Source organism: Diachasma alloeum, unplaced genomic scaffold (assembly GCF_001412515.2).
Source record: "Diachasma alloeum isolate Michigan unplaced genomic scaffold, Dall2.0 Dall_scaffold_00186, whole genome shotgun sequence".
Taxonomy (NCBI): Eukaryota; Metazoa; Arthropoda; class Insecta; order Hymenoptera; family Braconidae; genus Diachasma; species Diachasma alloeum.
Genome location: NW_021680352.1, coordinates 1,751,556 through 1,770,788, shown reverse-complemented (window position 1 = coordinate 1,770,788; position 19,233 = coordinate 1,751,556). Strand labels below are relative to the sequence as shown.

Here is a 19,233-nt window from a genome sequence, read left to right as displayed (position 1 = left end):
GGGGGGGGAGTGATGAGTGGGAGGGGAGAGATTAATTTGTGACTGGACCGGATTGTTTTTCCGCGAGGCAAAGAGATTGAGATGAGGTGTCGCGGGGGATGTGGACAGATAAGAAAAATTGGTTTATTCATTATGGCTAATCGGGGGCTATCAGGTGTCGATTGAGTACTTCGGTGATAGGGGGTCAATTAGTTAGAACGAGGGTTTTTATAGATTACAATTGTATATTTTAGTGGGGCTGAAATGGACTGGCAAGAATATTGGAATGGCATTTTTGGGGCACTTGTGGGGGGTTTTTTCTTTGGATTAACTGGTTATAGGCTTTCTCATTGCAAGAAGAATATGACCGATTGTTAAGAATTGAATCGGAATTTGGGAATTTCGATTTGGGATTTTTCTGTTGATGAAGAATTAAAATTTTTATTGATGTTTTTTATGAAATCGGGATTTTTATGATTGTTTTTTCATTCAAATTTATGTTTCCAATTTTTTGTGTTAGGGTAACCAAATATTGAATTTTTCGGTCTTTTGTCTTCATTTCTTTGTGAATATAGACTTTAATAAGCTCCACCCGAATTAAAATTCAAATTTTCGTACAGATTCGAAAAAATTGATATTTATCCAAAAATTGATTTTTCAACGATCACGAAAAAAATTGTCATCAAAATGGAATTAGTCGTGGCTCAAAAAATTGATAACAATAGTCTCTTGATTCTATCAGAATGTGATGGGGGTCGGACAATTTGTTGTTGAGTTACAGCACATTGTTTATGCGATTTGAAAGAGAAAATGGGTTTTTTCATGATTACTGAAAGAATCATCAGTAATAGCAATTAAATCAGGGCTTGAAAAGTATATTTCAATGGCTTCTTAATCAAGTTGAAAAATGGTGAGAACAGCATCATTGCTTATCAAGTTACACAATACCGTCATGAGCTTTTTATATAAAAATCTCTATCTCTATTAAACTCAGGTACTAGTCTATTATGTTGAATACTTATTCATATTGATTCATGCTCCCGACTAACTTCTGACAGAACCTGGCTTAAACTCTGGCTAAATCCTGAGTAAACCCTGATTAAATCCCGGCTGTACACTGATTAAACCTTGATTGAACCTCGATTAAACCCGGACTGAAAACGAATTCGAGTCTTGAGAGGGTCTCAATGTAGAATTATTTGACAGAACGAAATAACACGCAAAATTTTAATGACATTGCAATTGATGATAGTACCATGACATGAAAAAATAGAAGAAGAGCATAGTGAAATAAGAATTAAGAGAAGACAACCCATTCAGAAGCAATTTTCTAGTAATTTTCATTCGACTTTTCTCTCCGGATTGAGATATATTTCACGGAATGGGGATTTGTGGGGTCTAGTCACAAATTAATCTCTGGTAATTGTCACTTCTTCAATGTTTTCTGAATATATTATTTACCAATAACATGGTCATGCCGGCTACGTACTTTCTGCTGTACCCCATTAAGGAATGGCCCGGGTAGATATGGATAGAATAGATCCGGTCGTCGTTGAAGAAACTCCGAGTCCTTGGGTGTGATTGGTAGTGGTGGCAGGTCCAGTGACATCCTTCTCCCCCTTCGTGATGCACCGTTGGTCCACATGTGCGTACCCATGTGCACCTGTTAAATTTTAAAAAAATTTTTTCTCAATTTAAACAACCAAAACAGAAATGAGATAAATCGTTGAATAAAATTGCTCAACAACCTGTCGGAAAAATTAAACTGTGTGGTGCGCGGGGCGTTAGTGCACAAGCGAGACAGTGGAAAATCATATCTAATCGTCAATTAACGAGGAATTTATTATTATTCAAACTAGGAAGAAATTTGCAGAAACAGAAAAGACTAGTTTCGGTTAGTTCTGGTGGATTATTTTTTATGGGTGGGGGGTTGTTTTTTTGTTAGGCGAAATTTTTCATGTTTATTGTACCTTGAGGTTGCCCTTGGTGGTGAAGGCCTTCTGGCAGACGGTGCATCGGAAAGGCTTGTCGCCCGTATGCGTTCTCATATGGATCTGGAGCGCCGAGGATGACGAGAAATTCTTATTGCAAACCTGGCACAAGTGCTTACTGGACATGCCTGCAAACACATCCGTCACACTCACACATGTGTTCACTCGTATCCAATTTACTTATTTTATTTATTATAATTTCTCTTTTTTTTATTAAGGATATCCAAGGATTTTTTACAGATTCAGCCATTTTTAATCATCAAATTTGTCGATTAAATTGCGGGAGAAAAATTTGAGAAAGAATCGTGAATATTCAGCGTCATTCAAATTACATTTTGCACGGAATTATTAGTTTTTTGAACGTTCGTTGTTTATAAATAAATCATTGAAATTGTTTAAATTTTTCAAAGCCTTATTTTTTGGGCATGAAATTGGTTTCTGGTGGAATTCTGAATATGAATACGTTTTTAAGGTGCGGAACAAATTATTTATGCGGTGGAAAATTGATTGTTCATAAATTATTTACAGAAAATGCTCGTAATTTTGAAAAATTCGGATTTTTAAATTATTTCATCAATCTTTCGTCAAAACTAAATTAAAAAATGTTTTCTAACGGTTTAATATCGAGATTAAAATTCAGAAATGCAAAGTTTAAATAATAAAATTATTGTAAAATGCCACACTATAGATTCAACCATTTTTAATCATCAAATTTGTCGATTAAATTGCGGGAGAAAAATTTGAAAAAGAATCGTGAATATTCAGCGTCATTAAAATTACATTTTGCACGGAATTATTAGTTTTTTGAACGTTTGTTGTTTATAAATAAATAATTGCAATTGTTTAAATTTTTCAAAGCCTTATTTTTTTAGGCATGAAATTGGTTTCTGGTGAAATTCTGAATATGAATAATTTTTTTAAGATTCCGAACAAATGATTTATGCGATGGAAAATTAATTGTTCATAAATTATTTATAGAAAATGCTCATAATTTTAAATAATTTCAATTTTTAATTTTTGTTATCAATCTTTCTCCAAATGTAGACTTTCTAATTTTTTTCAAATGTTTTCTAACAGTTTAACATCGAGATTTAAATTCACAACTGCAAAGTTTAAATAATAAAATTATTGTAAAATGCCACACTACAGATTCAACCATTTTCGATCGTCAAATTTGCCAATTAAATTGCGTGAGAAAAATTTGAAAAAAAAATCGTGAATATTCAGCGTCATTAAATTTACATTCGTTGTTTATAAATAAATGATTAAAATTGTTTAAACTTTCGGAAACCTCATTTTTTTAGGCATGAAATTGATTCCTGGTAAAATTCTCAATATGAATAAATTTTTTACGATTCCGAACAAATGATTGTTTATAAATTATCTATAGAAAATGCTCGTAATCGTAAATAATTGCAATTATTAAATTATTCTATCAATCTTTCGCCAAATGTGAATTTTCTAATTTTTTCCGATTTTTCAAATGTTTTCTGACGGTTCAGTATCGAGATTCAAATTCACACCTGCAAAGTTTAAATAATAAAATCAGTGTAAAATGTAAAATGGGATTCAAATGAATGCTCTGATGTTCGACTACAAAAGTAGAAAAGCACTTCACTGAAGAAAAAAAAGCCAAGGTACTTGGATATCCTTAAATAGAATGATCAAGTCAATAATTTTATTATTGATGAAATAATTTTTGTCTATTCGAATCAACTGGTTTTAACTAGTGAAGATGATGGGGAAATTAGAAAAAGCTGTTGGAAGAACGATTCTTTCACTTACTTTCTTCTTCATAATTTTTCTTTCCTTTATTCCAATTTATTTAATTGAGTGGAACAATCGGGATAATTGTTTTTCAAGATGAGTCGTGACCAATTTTACGATTTAAATTTGTAGTTGTTTATTATTTATTGTTCATTCATCTCAATTGATAACAGAAATTTTGTTTATTAAATTGTCTCCTTTTTGTCATTAACAATTCATTTAATTAAATGGAATAATCAAAATAATGTTTGATTAATAACAAAAGTCATTAAAAAATTTGAAATAATTCACTTCAAAAAGATTTTAAAAAACTATTGGAAATGGTTTTCCTCAACTTATTTCCTCCTCAATAATTTTTCTTTCTTCGTTTTAACGAATTTTACAACATCGATCTTCTAAGACGATTGTTGTTGATGACTCATTGTTTATTCCACTCAATTACCACCAAAAATCGTTGATTAAATCAAAATAATTCACTTGAACGAGCGAAGACGAAGTAAAAAATGAGATAAAGCTGTTGGAAAAACAATTCTTCTCCACTAAAAGCGTAAAAATCTAAAGCCCACCATGATTATAGCACTCGTGCATAAACAATGCTGTTAAATGAGCCATAAGCTGCAAAGATAAGCATCAATGACTGTTTATATAATGTTCTATCTGGGAGAAGATAGAGAAGAGCTAGGTAAAACGGACCACCTCCAATCGACAATATCTCCAGACAAAATGATGCACAGTTTCGGCACTAATTACCCTCACGTTCAGTAAATATACACTGATGGAAAAAATTATTTTTATTGAGATGTTTCTCTCTTGGACCAAGTATTATATACTTGGACCAACTTCAAATAAATAAGATCTTACGGCGAATATCAATTATTTCTTCTTGAGATACCTTTACTTTAATCAAATAAAACAGTCGTTGGCGTCAAGTCACATGTATTCACCACAAAAATGTAAAAGTTCGATTTTTTTTAACCTATATAATCTCCAGTCGAGAAATTTTCTACTTTAATGAATTGATAAAAAATTCGTACCTAGGAGATGATTACATTGAGGAATGAATTGAATGTTGTTTTCTCGAATGAAGCCGATGTTTAAATTGAGCTTTCCGTATATCACATTAAACGAAATTTGTGATATCCAAGTTTGTGTTGAATTGCCGTAATCTGTCATTCTGTTATTGTAAACTAATGCGATTTTTTTAAGTCAAGAAATATAAACTTCTTTCAACTCAACGACATCTTACAACAATCTCAAAGCTTTTTCCGCGTAACAATATTCATCCTGATTCGACATACGAAATGCTCACTTCAATTATAATTTACTTGGAACAACGTATGATCGTGTTGATTGAGATAACAACGTATTTAGTCATGAGAATAATTTTGATTTTTGAGTTAAGCAACGAATTTCTGGAGTTGGCAAACTTTTGGCTAGAAAGAAATCAAATACTCTCATTATTGCGACAAACAAAAGAAACTTCAGTTCTGGAGAAGTTCGATTTCTCCCAATCGAATGGATCTCAAGAAGAGATAACTGGTATTCCCTGATATCATGTTTATTTGAAAATTAACAACCGAATGATAGTTGGTCCAAATGAAATTCTCTTGATAAAATGAATTTCTTCTGTCAGTGTAGACTGATAAACTACTGAAAATCGAGTTGGCTCCTTCAGCGATTCCCAAAAATCGAGTCTCACTTCGAAGCTCAAAAAACGTCTGGGAATTCCACTCTGCTGTTCTCGATCTATCGTTCCGTTTTACTCCACTCTCCCCTGTTAAATTAATCAAGTTGAACTCGAAGGAATCAACTTACTCGGCCTCTTTGGTGCTGGCAGATCGCCCTCAGTGGGTGATCGCTTCACTGGCATTGGTGACTCGTTGACTGGTGGCATTGGTGACGGTGGTGGTGGTAGAGGTGGTGGTGGCGGTGGTGGTGGCGGTAGACTCGACTCATCCGTGCACACCGAACTCTGAGAGTTCTCCTGGTCCTGGTTGTGCTGGGGCGTCTGGGGCTGCTGGCCCCCCTGTGGTGTCTTAGAGTCACCAAACAGGTGTGGCGGCATGTCCCTGATCTTGTGTGTCAACATGTGCTGCTTCATATTTCCCTGGAAGCATAAGAAAATTTTTCTCATTGATTTTTTAAAATCAAGATCTCAGTTTCACGTGATTACTCGAGAATTATAGACACCTGACCTTCAACTTCATTAAGGTCATACATTTGAATCTAATGACAATGAGTTGAATTGACTCGTCTTGGAGGAAAAGGACAGGGATCTATACTTCATAAATCGATATATCGATTACCAGGAGAAGATGATTGGAGGTGAGAAGTCCGAGGGCGGCTGGCATCCGCGGGGGCAGGTGAACGTTGGACGTTGACGTCAGAGCAACCCGCCCCCCTCCGTTACCCGTCCGCCCCCGGTTCCTCTCCTCATTTCTTCGTCTTCTTGCTTTAGCATTTGGGACGGACGCTCTATGCTGATCCACGCATTTACACGTTCTCATATTATCGTCAGTCTGCAAAATTTCACGTTTCCATATTTCTTTTTCAGAATAGTATACTGCGCAACAAGTGCGGAAAATCATGTTTTTCGTCGCCCGCGGGGTGCATGCGATTTTTTCGCCCCGGCGGGCGCAAAGTAAACATTTCCTTTGACTTAATACGGTTTTAATTGCGGGAGGTAGAATAAAGGACCTTTACCCACGTGCTTAGTACGGTAATGCCGGACGTGGGCACGACTCATTTATTTTATCTCCCTAGGTCAGAAAAGTATTATTTAACACGCCTGCAAAGGAGAGTTTATGTTTTGTTTTATGATGAGTGCGAGGAGAATGAATACTTTCCGCTAAAGGATAAAAAGTACTGACTTTCAGTTCAAGGACGAAAAGTACTTACTTTCCGCTCAAGGACGAAAAGTACTGACTTTCCGCTCAAGGATGAAAAGTACTAACTTTTCACTCAAGAACAAAAAGTGTTGACTTTGCGTCGTTGGGCGGAAAATAATCAGTCTTTTTCGCCCGACGGAGAAACTTTCCACCCTAGGCCGGGAAGTGCTCATTTTCCTCTTCCTCGTCAGGGTCAAAGTACGAACTTTCCGTGCAGGTGTGTGAAAAAAATTTTTTTTTTGCTTTACAGAGAAAAGTGGATCATGGCACGCACTAAAAAATTTCATAGAAAAATCTGGAGGTTTCGATAGAAATTCTAGGGATTTTCTATTGAGAGTTCTACTAGTTTTTGGCCGATTTTTTTTTCATAGAAAATGCTCGATAGAAACTATTGTATAAAAAAAAATTGCTAAAATTTCGTTTTACTGTTTTTCGATTGTCGACTCTATTTTTGTTTTTTTGGCGTTAAGAATTTCTATAAAAAATACCTCAATAGAATAAGTTGTCTGGAAAAATCGCATTTCATTAATTTTCCCGATAGAATTGGCCAAAAACTAATAAAAAATTCAGTGGACAACCAATCGACTTTTGCAGCGAATGCAAGTATTTCAATGAAATTTTTTCGTACGTGAGAAAATTAGAAGGAATGAGTCTACAATACTATTTCATTTTTAATTCTCGAAATTTTGCGATTGCTATTTAATTCATACCACAACCACAAAACCAAGGCGCAGTTAGTCAATTTCATCAAGTTTCTATCAAAATCTCATCGCTTTTTTAATTTCTGAAATGTTCACAACAGATTTTATTTTCAATTTGAAGGATTGAGGTGTGGCACATTGATATCGCGTGCAGATATAACATTTTTTCTTTCTCCTTCGTCTCTTCTTTTTATACCTCATTTATAGAACAAATTTATTTGACTGAACGGGTATACTTGGTTTATTTATTGGATAATACTGTTGTTGGACTTACCTTTGTTGAGAAGCCACGGTCACAAATGGTGCATTTGAACGGCCGCTCCTTCGTGTGACTCCGATAGTGTATCTCCAGTGCGGAGTTACACGCAAATGTTTTGTAGCAGATATTACACGTTGTGTTGCCACGTACTGCAACAGAGCGTGTCAAAGTTCAGTTAAATTACAAAACGGCATCCTCTTTTCTTTATTTTTCCTTCTATCATCAATTTATTTCTATTTTGAACTAGACTATTGATTTTATTTCTTCATTATGGTATCAACCATGACATCAACCAATTCAATAAGTTGATTTTATCATTTGATACTTGAATAGAACGAGGGAAGTCTGGGGCATAATGGAACGGCGGGGCAAAGTGGAACGGTAGCGAAAAATGAATGTAAAGCAAAATTGAGTCAATTTTTTTTTTAATCATAAACTACACTAGGTTATTGGCAATTCGCGACGTTTCACTCATAATTTGGGCCTGTTCAGAAACCAAACGTGAAAAAAATCCCGCTGAGAATTTTTGGAAATGTACTTTTTTCAAATAAACAGATGGTTCTTCGGTTCAACCGAAAGAGGGTGGGTTTTTTCTCTGAAGTTTTAAGTCATTGTCCTTCTGTAATTACAGAACAGAAACCAAAAAAGGTATTGCTTCGCGTGCCTAAAACGTCCCTTTTCCACACATTGTGATGAAAAATATCGTTCGATACTCCTGGGAAAAGTGTTTTTTGGCTCGTGGGAGGTTTATAGCACGAGCCGAAGGCGAGTGATATAATCCCACGAGCCAAACTCTTTTCCGCACTTGTAACGAAATATACTATTGTGTCAATGGGCTTGAGAAACCGCGATTCTAAAAAACGAATCGCGGTTTCGCGATTTTAGCAAACGAATCGCGGTTTCGCGATACTAGCAAACGAATCGCGGTTTCGCGATACTAGCAAACGAATCGCGGTTTCGCGATACTAGCAAATGAATCGTGGTTTCGCGATACTAGCCAACGAATCGCGGTTTCGCGATGCGAGTAAATGAATCGCGGTTCCGCGATTCGAGCGAAGCGAGGTTAGAATCGCGGTTTCTCAGGCCCAATGACAGAATATTGTATGTCATACGTTCGTCAGACAATACTTTTATCGCTGACATATAAAATAATATATCACTGGACCCGAAAACCGCGATCTAACCGAGCGAAACGAGATCAGTACGTAGAAAACGAGAAAGAATAATACCTCGAAACTTCAAAAAATATGAAGCCAAAACAAAACAAACGTCGAAAGATATTGATAAATTCCATGTCGGGAGCTGTACTACTCAAACACTTATAAATGGTCAAATGTAAGAGAGAGTTTACATCTCCAGTTTGACCCTCTTAACCCTCAATCAACGAACTTATTTATCATTCCACTTTGCCCGGTCCTCCCCAACAAAAATCATAAAAAGTAATAAAAATAAGGGTGTATGGGATATAAGCGTCAAGGCAAAGTCCATGATATGTTACCAAAAATTTTATTTGCAGTTTTACATAAAACACTATTACGCGATTTTCTCATAACCTCGAGAAAGCAATTATAATCCGGGGAAGCCACATAATAAAGTAGAAAAAAAAATTTTCCGAAAATAATCACAAAATATCGTGGGCGAAGAAAAGAGAACTATACAAGTTGAGAATTGAAAACTCTACGGACTACAATAATTATGATCCAATAAACTGCAGTACGAGAGACAATAACCAGAGGAAATAATAAAGATGACGAATAACAATAGAATTGCTGCAGGTGAAGAAAAAAGTTGTAAAAAAAAACTGGATAATTCGGATGGGAAAAGACTTGAACGAATGGTGTGATGGTGTGGGATTTTATAGCGGCTCGCCTTGGTGCTAGCAGCGCCTACCTGCTGGGCCTCCAACAGCGAGACCAAGCGGATTGTAGGTTGACGATGCAGCTAGTACAGCGGATGTTGTTAGCGATGCTAGGGCACCACCATTTCCCCCATTTCCCGGATTATTCATAGAGGCAATGCTATTGATAGGTCCCCCAGACGTCTGAATACTGCTCACTGATGACGGTGACGATGATACTGCCTGCAGTAGACCGGCAAACATACCGAATGGATGAGGATGATGTTGGAGGGTGGTCGGTGGTGGTGGCGGTGGTGGGGTTGACGTGGAGACGACAGAGCCGGGAGTTGACGAGGCACGTGGTGTAAGATCCAAAGGAGTACCTACCACCGAACTCGGTGGACTGTTGCTCTTCTCACTGGAATTGTATCTGTCTAGTGGTGATGTTGGATCAACAGACGCCATCGTCGTGATAGTTCTCACTTGATTCTCAAGTGCCGCTAGGGAGGTGGAAAAATTTGGTATTGATGATTCTTTAGTCTCATTTCTTTCAGTCTCATTGTCCTCCTCGATGTCGCCAGTCTCAATTTGCCTCTCAGATTCATCACCACACATGTCCTCCTGTTCTCTCCTCTCGTCGTCCTCCGGCTCCTCCTGATCGTCCATGTCCTCTGACTCGTCCAGGTACCTCTGCTGATTCATCTGAATATTTGGCATTTGTGGTCTGAGATCTTTGATATCCATGTCGTTGTCGTGATGATGTCGCTCCATCGCCGGATGACGGGACGGTGGAAAACCCATGGGAAAGGCGCCATGGGGCGGGTGGAGGCTGGGAAAGCCACCGGGTAGAAAGGACGCCAGGGGATGGGGTGGATACCCTGGGGGGAATTCATTCACCTCAGCTGCTTGGATCTGCTCGGGACTGAGGTCTGTCGGCTCACCCGTGTGGAGACGTATGTGTTGTTGAAGCACAAGGGCATTTGTGAACTTCTTGTGACACACTGGACACTGGTGGAGGACGCGGAGAGGTGGTTTAGCGCGGTGAACACCCATGTGGGTCTTGAGATTGCCTTTGGTTGTGAATGCTCTACCACAGATTTTGCACTTGAAGGGACGCTCACCCGTGTGCGTTCTGTAATGCATTTGCAAGGCACTCTTGCAGGAGAGAACCCGATGGCATATGACACACTGATTCGGATCTGTAAGTTTGTGCTCAATGTTGTCAACGAGCTGTTGAAGTTTCGATGTCTCCGATGTCTTGGTTATCTCTATCAAGCTCTCCCAGGAGTTGTCGTTGCTACCGGGTCGTGGTAGAAGGCTTGAGTAGATAGCTGGATCCCTCGCTGGATCCACAATCATGCTTTCGCTGACGTTGACCCCTGGCGGATGGTGAGGAGCTGAGGCCAGGTGTGGTGGCATCGTCTGGACAGGTGGGCCTGATGTCACTTGGGGAAAGAGGAGACCTGCGAATGAGGTTTGAAGGCTACCGCTACTAGCTGTACTGCTGGCCGGCGAGGCGCCAGAAGGATGGTAGCTACCCACCGGTGGGCCCAGTCTACTCGATCCTCTACCAGAGAGGTTCTCCGGCTGCTCTTCCATCTCCTCGTCAGCCTCTTCGTCGTCACCTTCTAATCTACCACTGGCCTTACTACTGTCCATACTGCAGTCTTCGTAGTTTTGCTGAGTGTGCAGCATTCTGTCGTTGGGCGTTGGTTGAGGGGAAGCCATCAGGTGAGGCTGATCGAGGTATCGCGATCTGGGGGAGGACGGCTCGAACTCCTCCGCCTCCTCTTCGATCGCTTCTTCGAGTTCTTCTGGCTCTTTTTTGAGGTTTATCGTTAGGGCTTCGGCGCTCTGACTCGGCGGTCGTGGCTCGGTGACTGGCGACGCTCTGTGCTCACGCTTTATGACGTCCTCTCGATCTGGCGGGAAGGATTGGATCTGGGTGGGGGTGGTGTTGTTGGTCAGTGGGGTAGGAGGCCTCGGAGAGTGAATCGGCGATGATGGCAATGCTGTTGTCGATGCTGTTGTCACAGACGCGCCTGAATTCGCGATCGCTTTACTCAAATTCTCCGGTATATCCTGGTCCTGACCGTCAGGACGCGGTATCATTGGTACACGATGATAAAGATTGGGAATACCAGCTGCAATAGCAGCAGCTGCCGCTGGCAATGCCAGACTCAGGGGTAAGGGTGGCTGTGGTGGTATAAAACCGTGGGCTGTTGACGGATGATATGGGGCATGGTGTGATAGATTACTGGCCGATGTTGGCGGACCTGTTGGTCCTGATGGTGGCGGTGGAGGCGATGGTAAGGGTCTTTGGCCAGAGGCCGCCAACTGTTGGAGTAGTGGTGGGTGATACTTGTCGAGGTGTTCAGGCACAGGATTGGGATTCATTTTAACGTGTGGAAATTTGGCAGTGTGACGTTGAAAGTGAACCTTTAGATTGCCCTTGGTGGTGAAACGGCTGCCACATACGTTGCATTTAAATGGGCGCTCACCTGTGTGCGATCTTATGTGTATCTGGAGGGCCGAATCACTGCCAAATACTTTGCCGCAGTAGCGACAGCGGTGCTTGAAGAATGGCTCACCACGTCCACCCGATGATTTTGAATCGTACGGCGACAAACGCGATCCTTTGCCACTTCTGAATGCCAATTCATCAGCAAGATTATTGGCCAGTAGACCCTGGCTTGCATTGTCCAACACCTCTTGTGCACGTTTTTGAAGCATCTCGAGGGTATTTGGTTCGTTGAGCGGTAGCGGATCGTTATTCGTTATTATTGTTGATGCTAGGGACGAACTTATCGAGCACAACGATGGTGGTATGTGGTGGGTAAGTGTCGTTGTTGTACTCGTTGAATTTGTCGTGCATGAGGTATCTACTGTGGTTGTTGGTGTGGCTGTCGATGGTGTTGGTATATTGGATGATGGCAGGGTTATGCCGACAGGTGATACGCTACTTGAGCCCGGCCGTTCTTGGAGAAAACCCGAGGTCACTGTCACTGGCGATGTAGACGTCGTCACCGATACTGTTGACGTCGTCATGTGATGAGGATGATGACTTGGGGGACGCGACGTGGGTGGGGACGTTAAACTTGATAGTGGCTTCGGGTGAATTGTCGGCGATGGGGCTTCCGCTGTTGGCTCCTTGCTGTCACTATCGGCCAACAGTTGCTGTCCACTAGCACCTGGACCGTGGGTTATCGACAATTGCTGCTGCAGTTGGCTTATTAATTGCAATTGAAATACCTGCTGATGTTGCAGTGTGTATAATGTACTTTGGAGGAGTGCTAGGTCCTGGAGGGCTGCCTCGGGATCGGCACCGCTGGATAGGGCTGTTGCCGCGAATTGGGCTACAGCGACTTTAGTGTTTTGGAGGGCCTCCAGGGTAACGTGACTTGTACAGCCCGCGGCCGGGGCAAATGCACCGGCCGATGTGCCACCCTCGATGAAGCTGTTGTTGTTCTCAGCGTCCTGACGATTTCTCATCTGTTTGCGGGTGCCTTCTTCGTCCTCCTCTTGGGAAAATGCCTCGTCCACTGGCAGCTCCTCCTCGTCCTCCTCCATTGGTAGCTCCTCGCGGTCGTCATCGTCTTCCTGGTGGGAACGATTCGACGTCAGGTCCACGGGATCTTCAATCGGTACGCGGGACACTTCTTCGCTCTCTGAACCCGTTTCATTCTCGTCTTCTGTAACAAATAATCATGGAGTTTGATTAGGTTTTATCTCTCTTCTGTAATGCGAGCTTCATCTTCATGTATACTTAAGTAGAATGCGTTTTATTATACCCTGGGGTGCAGAGTACATCGAACACATTTTTAAAGCGTCAACGTCATAATTGCAGAAAAAGTTCTCTTGAATAGAGTCTTATCTATTACATTCAGTTATTTAATCAGTGTTTGTAGGACTTTATTCACAATCTTTTTCTTTTCGTTTGTCATGTTTCTTTCATTTGTTTATTTATTATTTAATTATTGGTTATTCAATTCCGTATTTATTCGCTCATGAGTGATCTGTTCAATACGTTTAACGCGTTCGGTAAAAAATCATTCGCCGTTACAGGAAAATTAGACGCAATATTGAGCAATCATTCACGTTCGCTGGGATAATTTTTGATGGAGTGCACCTAATTACCCTCACGTTAAGTAAATTTTCCCGGGCTAAGGGAGAAAAATTCGCCATTCACCCGCCCTTTTTCCGCGGTATAGTGCGAAAAAGTCCTGAAAAGCGAATTCGCGACACGATTACTTGAGTTGTTTGGTCATTTTCGCCCAACTTTTTTCTCTGTGTACTGTTAAATAGTAGGAAAGTTGTTTAAAGAGAAGTGAGCAAAGCACAATATAAGAATGGTTTCACTCTGAATTAAAAAAAGGAATCGGTGTCATTCTTAATTAAAAAAGCTGAATGTTCCGCCGCGGGACCAGATGTGTAGAGAGGCATTTCTTCATGAGGCAGCTGGTGTAGTTGATAACTAACGAAAAAAAAAATCACCGAAAAAGGATTGCACCTCTGAATATTAATTGGAAAATTCGTCATCGGTTTAAATAACATTTTTTAAATGTTCCACTGGAGTTTCACCACGACTTCTGTCATCTACATGCCTTATCACCGTCGCTCAACGATTGAAATTAACAATAGTAAAAATTCAATTGATTTCACTCGAAAAGAAATTTAAATTTTGAAATTTTTTTTTTATGTTTCACTATATTTTTGTCCTTTAATATTTAGAGATTAAATATCCTCAAAATGAATAAACCCGAGTAACGATAACCGGGGGAATTCATGTAATTATCACCTAGACAATGAATGTCACGTCTGCCCTGATTCTGACCACTTCTCCTCTCGATTCGTCTCGTTATACTCCATCTCATGAGCTGCATTTTTATTAATTAAACGAAACTGTTTCACAAAACGAAGAAATCACAGCAATTTTGATCCGACGGCGGGTCGTCCGGTCAATGAGCGACACCACATCATTACTAATTGGCCCCAGTTGACCCACGAGAAAGCATGATCACCAGAGGGGGAGGGGGGGTACGCGGATGTGTAACAATTTGTCGGGGGGGATGTGAGGAAAAATTGGGGGAGAAATGTTTTTTCCAATTCGACGATAGTGTTTTACCCGAGAGGGACGAGAAGCGACTGATGAGAGCGACCGCGGGCGTAGGTTCTCCAGCTCGCGTTTTCCCCACCAAGTGGCCGTTGTACCCCCACCAGGCGAGCAGTCGCGACTCCTACACGCGTCGGCGGACTGGGGGAGAGGAATGGAGCTAGGGAGCGGGTGAAAGGAGAGAGTGAGGACGAACATTGGGAACCTGGGGCACTTGGGTTATGACAGGAGGGGCGTTGCGATTCATAAATCAGAGGGAGTAGAGGGGCGGAGCCTGGGTGAACCATTCACCGACGACTTTATTAATTATTATTATGGGTTATAGTGACACCCCCTTCGGCGTTGCCACCTACGCAATGGGAGGAGGGGGTGATGGTTTTCGGTGTGAAGGAATTTCGGTGGTGAGGGGGAGTTGATTTGTTTGGGATTTGGAATTTTTTGTCGATGTTTTGGTGGGATTTTTGGACAGTGGATTATCGCGATAATGAGGGGGTTCAGGAGAAGATGGGGAGGGCTTTTTTTTCGGGAATTCCGACAGCTACAGAAAAGGTCTGGAGACATTTTGCTCTTGAACTGATGGTTTGCGAGGTATTTACGTTAATGTCGAAGATGATGGGCTACAGAGCACCTGGCATTGACCATTGTTTCAAGATTCGTGCCCTGGATGACATGAGAGTTACAGTGAAGCTTCATAGACTTGCTGGCAGTGAAAAGTTGGAATAGATTGAGTTATTTGCGATGATTTCTGCTTTTGCTTTGATTGCATTATCATTCTTGATATATCCTCGAGAGTTATTTCATTTTTCATTATGGCCATCATCATTATTAATTGAATCGATCGAAATTGTTGAATTGCTATTTGCCTTCTGGTGGTGCTCACGCATTGTTTCCATTTTTTATTGATAGTTTCATTCTTATTGATGTGAAGATAATAACGATGATACTGATAATGATGATATTCATACGCTGCTATTAATCCTGGTTTTCTTGAACTTCTATTCTGAATAGTGTCATATAAATGTAGCACTTGCCGGTGGATATTGGGATGTATATATTTGCTATTATTTGTGGCTTGCATACGTAACGATTATGCATCCGCTGTGTATTCTTCTGTTAGCTTCGATGGCCATTTGCCTGAGGTCTATAATGAATACTATTTAAGACTGAGATTCTTCAATTTTCCATTTCATGAAAAAATCAAAATTTAAGGAAATCCATTCTTTGAATATTTCGACTTCAGGTGCATTAGAATGGAATTAATTGTAGTGCACGAAACCGGAAATTTTCCTACCCATCAAATGAGATAGATTCTTCAATTTTTCACTTCATGAAAAAATCAAAATTCAAGAAAATCCATTCTTTGAAATTTTTCTCTTAAAGTCTATTTTCAGAATTTATTATTATTCTCTCATATTCACACGTGCAATTATCCCGATGATCACTGGATTCAGAAATGAATTGGAAATTTTCTGAACTACAAAAAAGTCTAGAGACATTTTACTTCATAATCAATAGTTTAGCAGAGATTCGCGCAATTATCAAAGAAATTCCATTTAATTTCGTCATAATTCTCCCCCTCAAAATAAAAAACTCCTCCATCTTCTTCCCCTCCCATAAATTCACCGCGAAACTATCCAATAAAATAAATCCGTGTAATAGACTTGTCACCATGAGCGCAGATTTCTCCTCATTTCTTCACCCGAAAAATCTCTCATTAGCATTGGGAACTAATATACCCCGGGATGGGTTTCGCCACGTGGCCAGGTAAATTTCTCGACCTCCCACGCAAACTCATAATTCACCAACTGCATTAAATTCCATCTGGCCAAGGTCAGGGTCATCCGGAGGAAGCAAAAATGCTTTTTTTCCTCTTTGTTCGTGTTGCGCAATACCAGATGTCAATCAGCTCTGTGAAATCCATTTAGACTGGAAGCTACTTCATAACATTCTTCTGGTACCAAAATGATTTACTACGAGGTGCCATATATCATAGAGTCGTAAAGTCAGCGGGGGAAGACCGGCAACTGCGGAGGGAAAAATAAAAAATAAAACACCGGAGGGGATTTTTCGGAAAAATTTTGTCCGAATGGAAGTTCTTGACGTTCGTGAGGTATCTTTGAATTTTCACAACTGACTCTCAACCCCAGACGGGGGCGACAATAGTGAAAATGGGTCGGAAGTCATAATTTACAACCGGGCGTTCTATTCGTCGCGCCGGAGAACCTGGAAATAGTCCTTTAAATGTAACGCCGGGACATCAACATTTCACTTTCTAGAATACGAAATTTTCGAGGATAGGTCATTTATTCAGGATTGATTAATAGATTTTCACATTGCGAGAATGGATTTGTGTGATTTTTTTTTCATTGAAGTTCATTATATTTTAATCCACCGAGGAGAGAAAAATATTTAAAGAATAGATTTCCTTGAATTTTCATTTTTTCCAAAGGGGAAAATTGAAGATTCCGATTGTTAAACTGAGATTATCTCGAGAAATCTGAAGAGATTTTATGTGGAAATAGTCTCACTTGAGGGATAGGAAAATTCCGTCCCTGAAGTCGAAATGTTCGAAGAATGAATTTCCTTAAATTTTGATTTTTTTATGAAATTAAGAATTGAAGAATTTCAGTTTTAAGTAGTATTTATTATAGACCTCAGGCAAATGGCCATCGAAGCCAACAGAAGAATACACAACGGATGCATAATCGTTACGTATGCAAGCCACAAATAATAGCACATATATACATCCCAATATCCACCGGCAAGTGCTACATTTATATGACACTATTCAGAATAGAAGTTCAAGAAAACCAGGATTAATAGCAGCGTATGAATATCATCATTATCAGTATCATCGTTATTATCTTCACATCAATAAGAATGAAACTATCAATAAAAAATGGAAACAATGCGTGAGCACCACCAGAAGGCAAATAGCAATTCAACAATTTCGATCGATTCAATTAATAATGATGATGGCCATAATGAAAAATGAAATAACTCTCGAGGATATATCAAGAATGATAATGCAATCAAAGCAAAAGCAGAAATCATCGCAAATAACTCAATCTATTCCAACTTTTCACTGCCAGCAAGTTTATGAATCTTCACTGTAACTCTCATGTCATCCAGGGTACGAATCTTGAAACAATGGTCAATGCCAGGTTCTCTGTAGCCCATCATCTTCGACATTAACGTAAATACCTCGCAAACCATCAGTTCAAGAGCAAAATGTCTCCAGACCTTTCCTGTAGCTGACAAAATTCCCGAAAAAAAGCCTTCCCCATCTTCCCCTGAAGCCCCTCATTATCGCGATAATCCACTGTCCAAAAATCCCACCAAAAATCGACTAAAAATTCCAAATCCCAAACAAATCAACTCTCCCTCACCACCGAAATTCCTTCATACTGAAACCCATCGCCCCCTCCTCCTATTCCGTAGGTGGCAACACCGGAGGGGATGTCACTATAACCCATAATAATAATTAATAAAGTCACTATTTCACCAGAATAGCAGTGGAAACAACAGTTCAACAATTTCGATCAATTCAATTAATAACAGCGATAAAAAAATGTTTTCCACGTCTTTTTGGGGTGAGATTCCTCACTCATTTTATTGGAAACTTGTTCGCGCTAGCGAATGCAGTGTAAAGGAGAGTGAAAAATAAATGAAACAGGTTAAAAATAAGGTGGATAAACTCGTATTATCTTATCGGGCCCACGAGCAACATCGCAACCCATTGAAATACTTATTTATTCGTAAATTAATAAATAAGTTCGATCGATGCCTCGGGCACTTTCTCAGCGGTGGACTCGTGTTTTAGCCGTGTCCCAAACTATAGCCAGACAAAATAACCCGCCGGGGGGGGGGGGGGGGGGNTGGTCAGGGATGAATATAACCCGTTGGGCATGTTATCGCGCTTATCGCGGTATCCTTAACGCAAAATCATGATCGTTATACCAAACTCGTGAAACTTGGTCAGGGAGATATGGGGTACATGAATTTTAGGGGGGAATGGGTAAGAGGATTTCAATGTTTCATTTTGGGGGGAATTATCAACTATTCGTCACCAGAATAAAATAATTTTTTTTTATTGAATTGAGCCATTTGTTTTGCTCCAACTGTTTTGTCAATTCTTTGAAAATAATTGCATACGTCGAAAGTTCAAACTATTCTCTTTGTGATCATTTATTTGTTATTAATATTTTTGCTTCAGATGAAAAAAAAACTTTCTTTAATTGTTCGCTAATGAATCGATGGAATTGAATCATTTTTTTTTTCAAAAGGAAGGTATTGTCGAGCCCTATCCATCGATATGAATTAAAATTTCATTCATAAAACCGTAACTCTAAAAAAATTTCTCTAACGTAGAATAAAATTTGATCATTACATATTTATTTTTACAAAATTGCGGGATAGAAATGAGGAAACGATGACTCATGATACCCTTTTGTAGAACGGGTAGGATAATTTTTATCAAAAATTTCTCTCCGTGTAGAGCTACTTCAAAAATCGTCATTTCCGAGACCAAAAAAATTTTTCCCACCCAACACCTCTTGTCAATAAATTCATCAATCGCCAGCTGACCAAAAACAACAATACACACACTCAACTTTAATTGCGTGGGCGTTGATTGCATTATTGGCACTAAGGGTCAATGATTACGGTCGGCTACACCCCCTCCCCCCCCCCCCCCCC

The 19,233-nt window shown here is 39.8% G+C and overlaps 1 protein-coding gene across 1 annotated transcript in view; it reads right to left on the bottom strand.

Annotated features, from left to right (window-relative positions):
• Nucleotides 1-19,233, bottom strand: part of LOC107048208 (homeotic protein spalt-major) — a 62,804-nt gene that overhangs the window by 654 nt on the left and 42,917 nt on the right. Inside the window, exons 2-6 of the mRNA XM_015271273.1 lie at nt 9,476-13,114; nt 7,601-7,734; nt 5,553-5,844; nt 1,950-2,098; nt 1,469-1,642 (exon numbers count right to left, since the gene is read on the bottom strand). Coding sequence (XP_015126759.1) covers nt 1,469-1,642; nt 1,950-2,098; nt 5,553-5,844; nt 7,601-7,734; nt 9,476-13,114 — 4,388 coding nt within the window. The remainder of the gene's footprint in view (nt 1-1,468; nt 1,643-1,949; nt 2,099-5,552; nt 5,845-7,600; nt 7,735-9,475; nt 13,115-19,233) is intronic.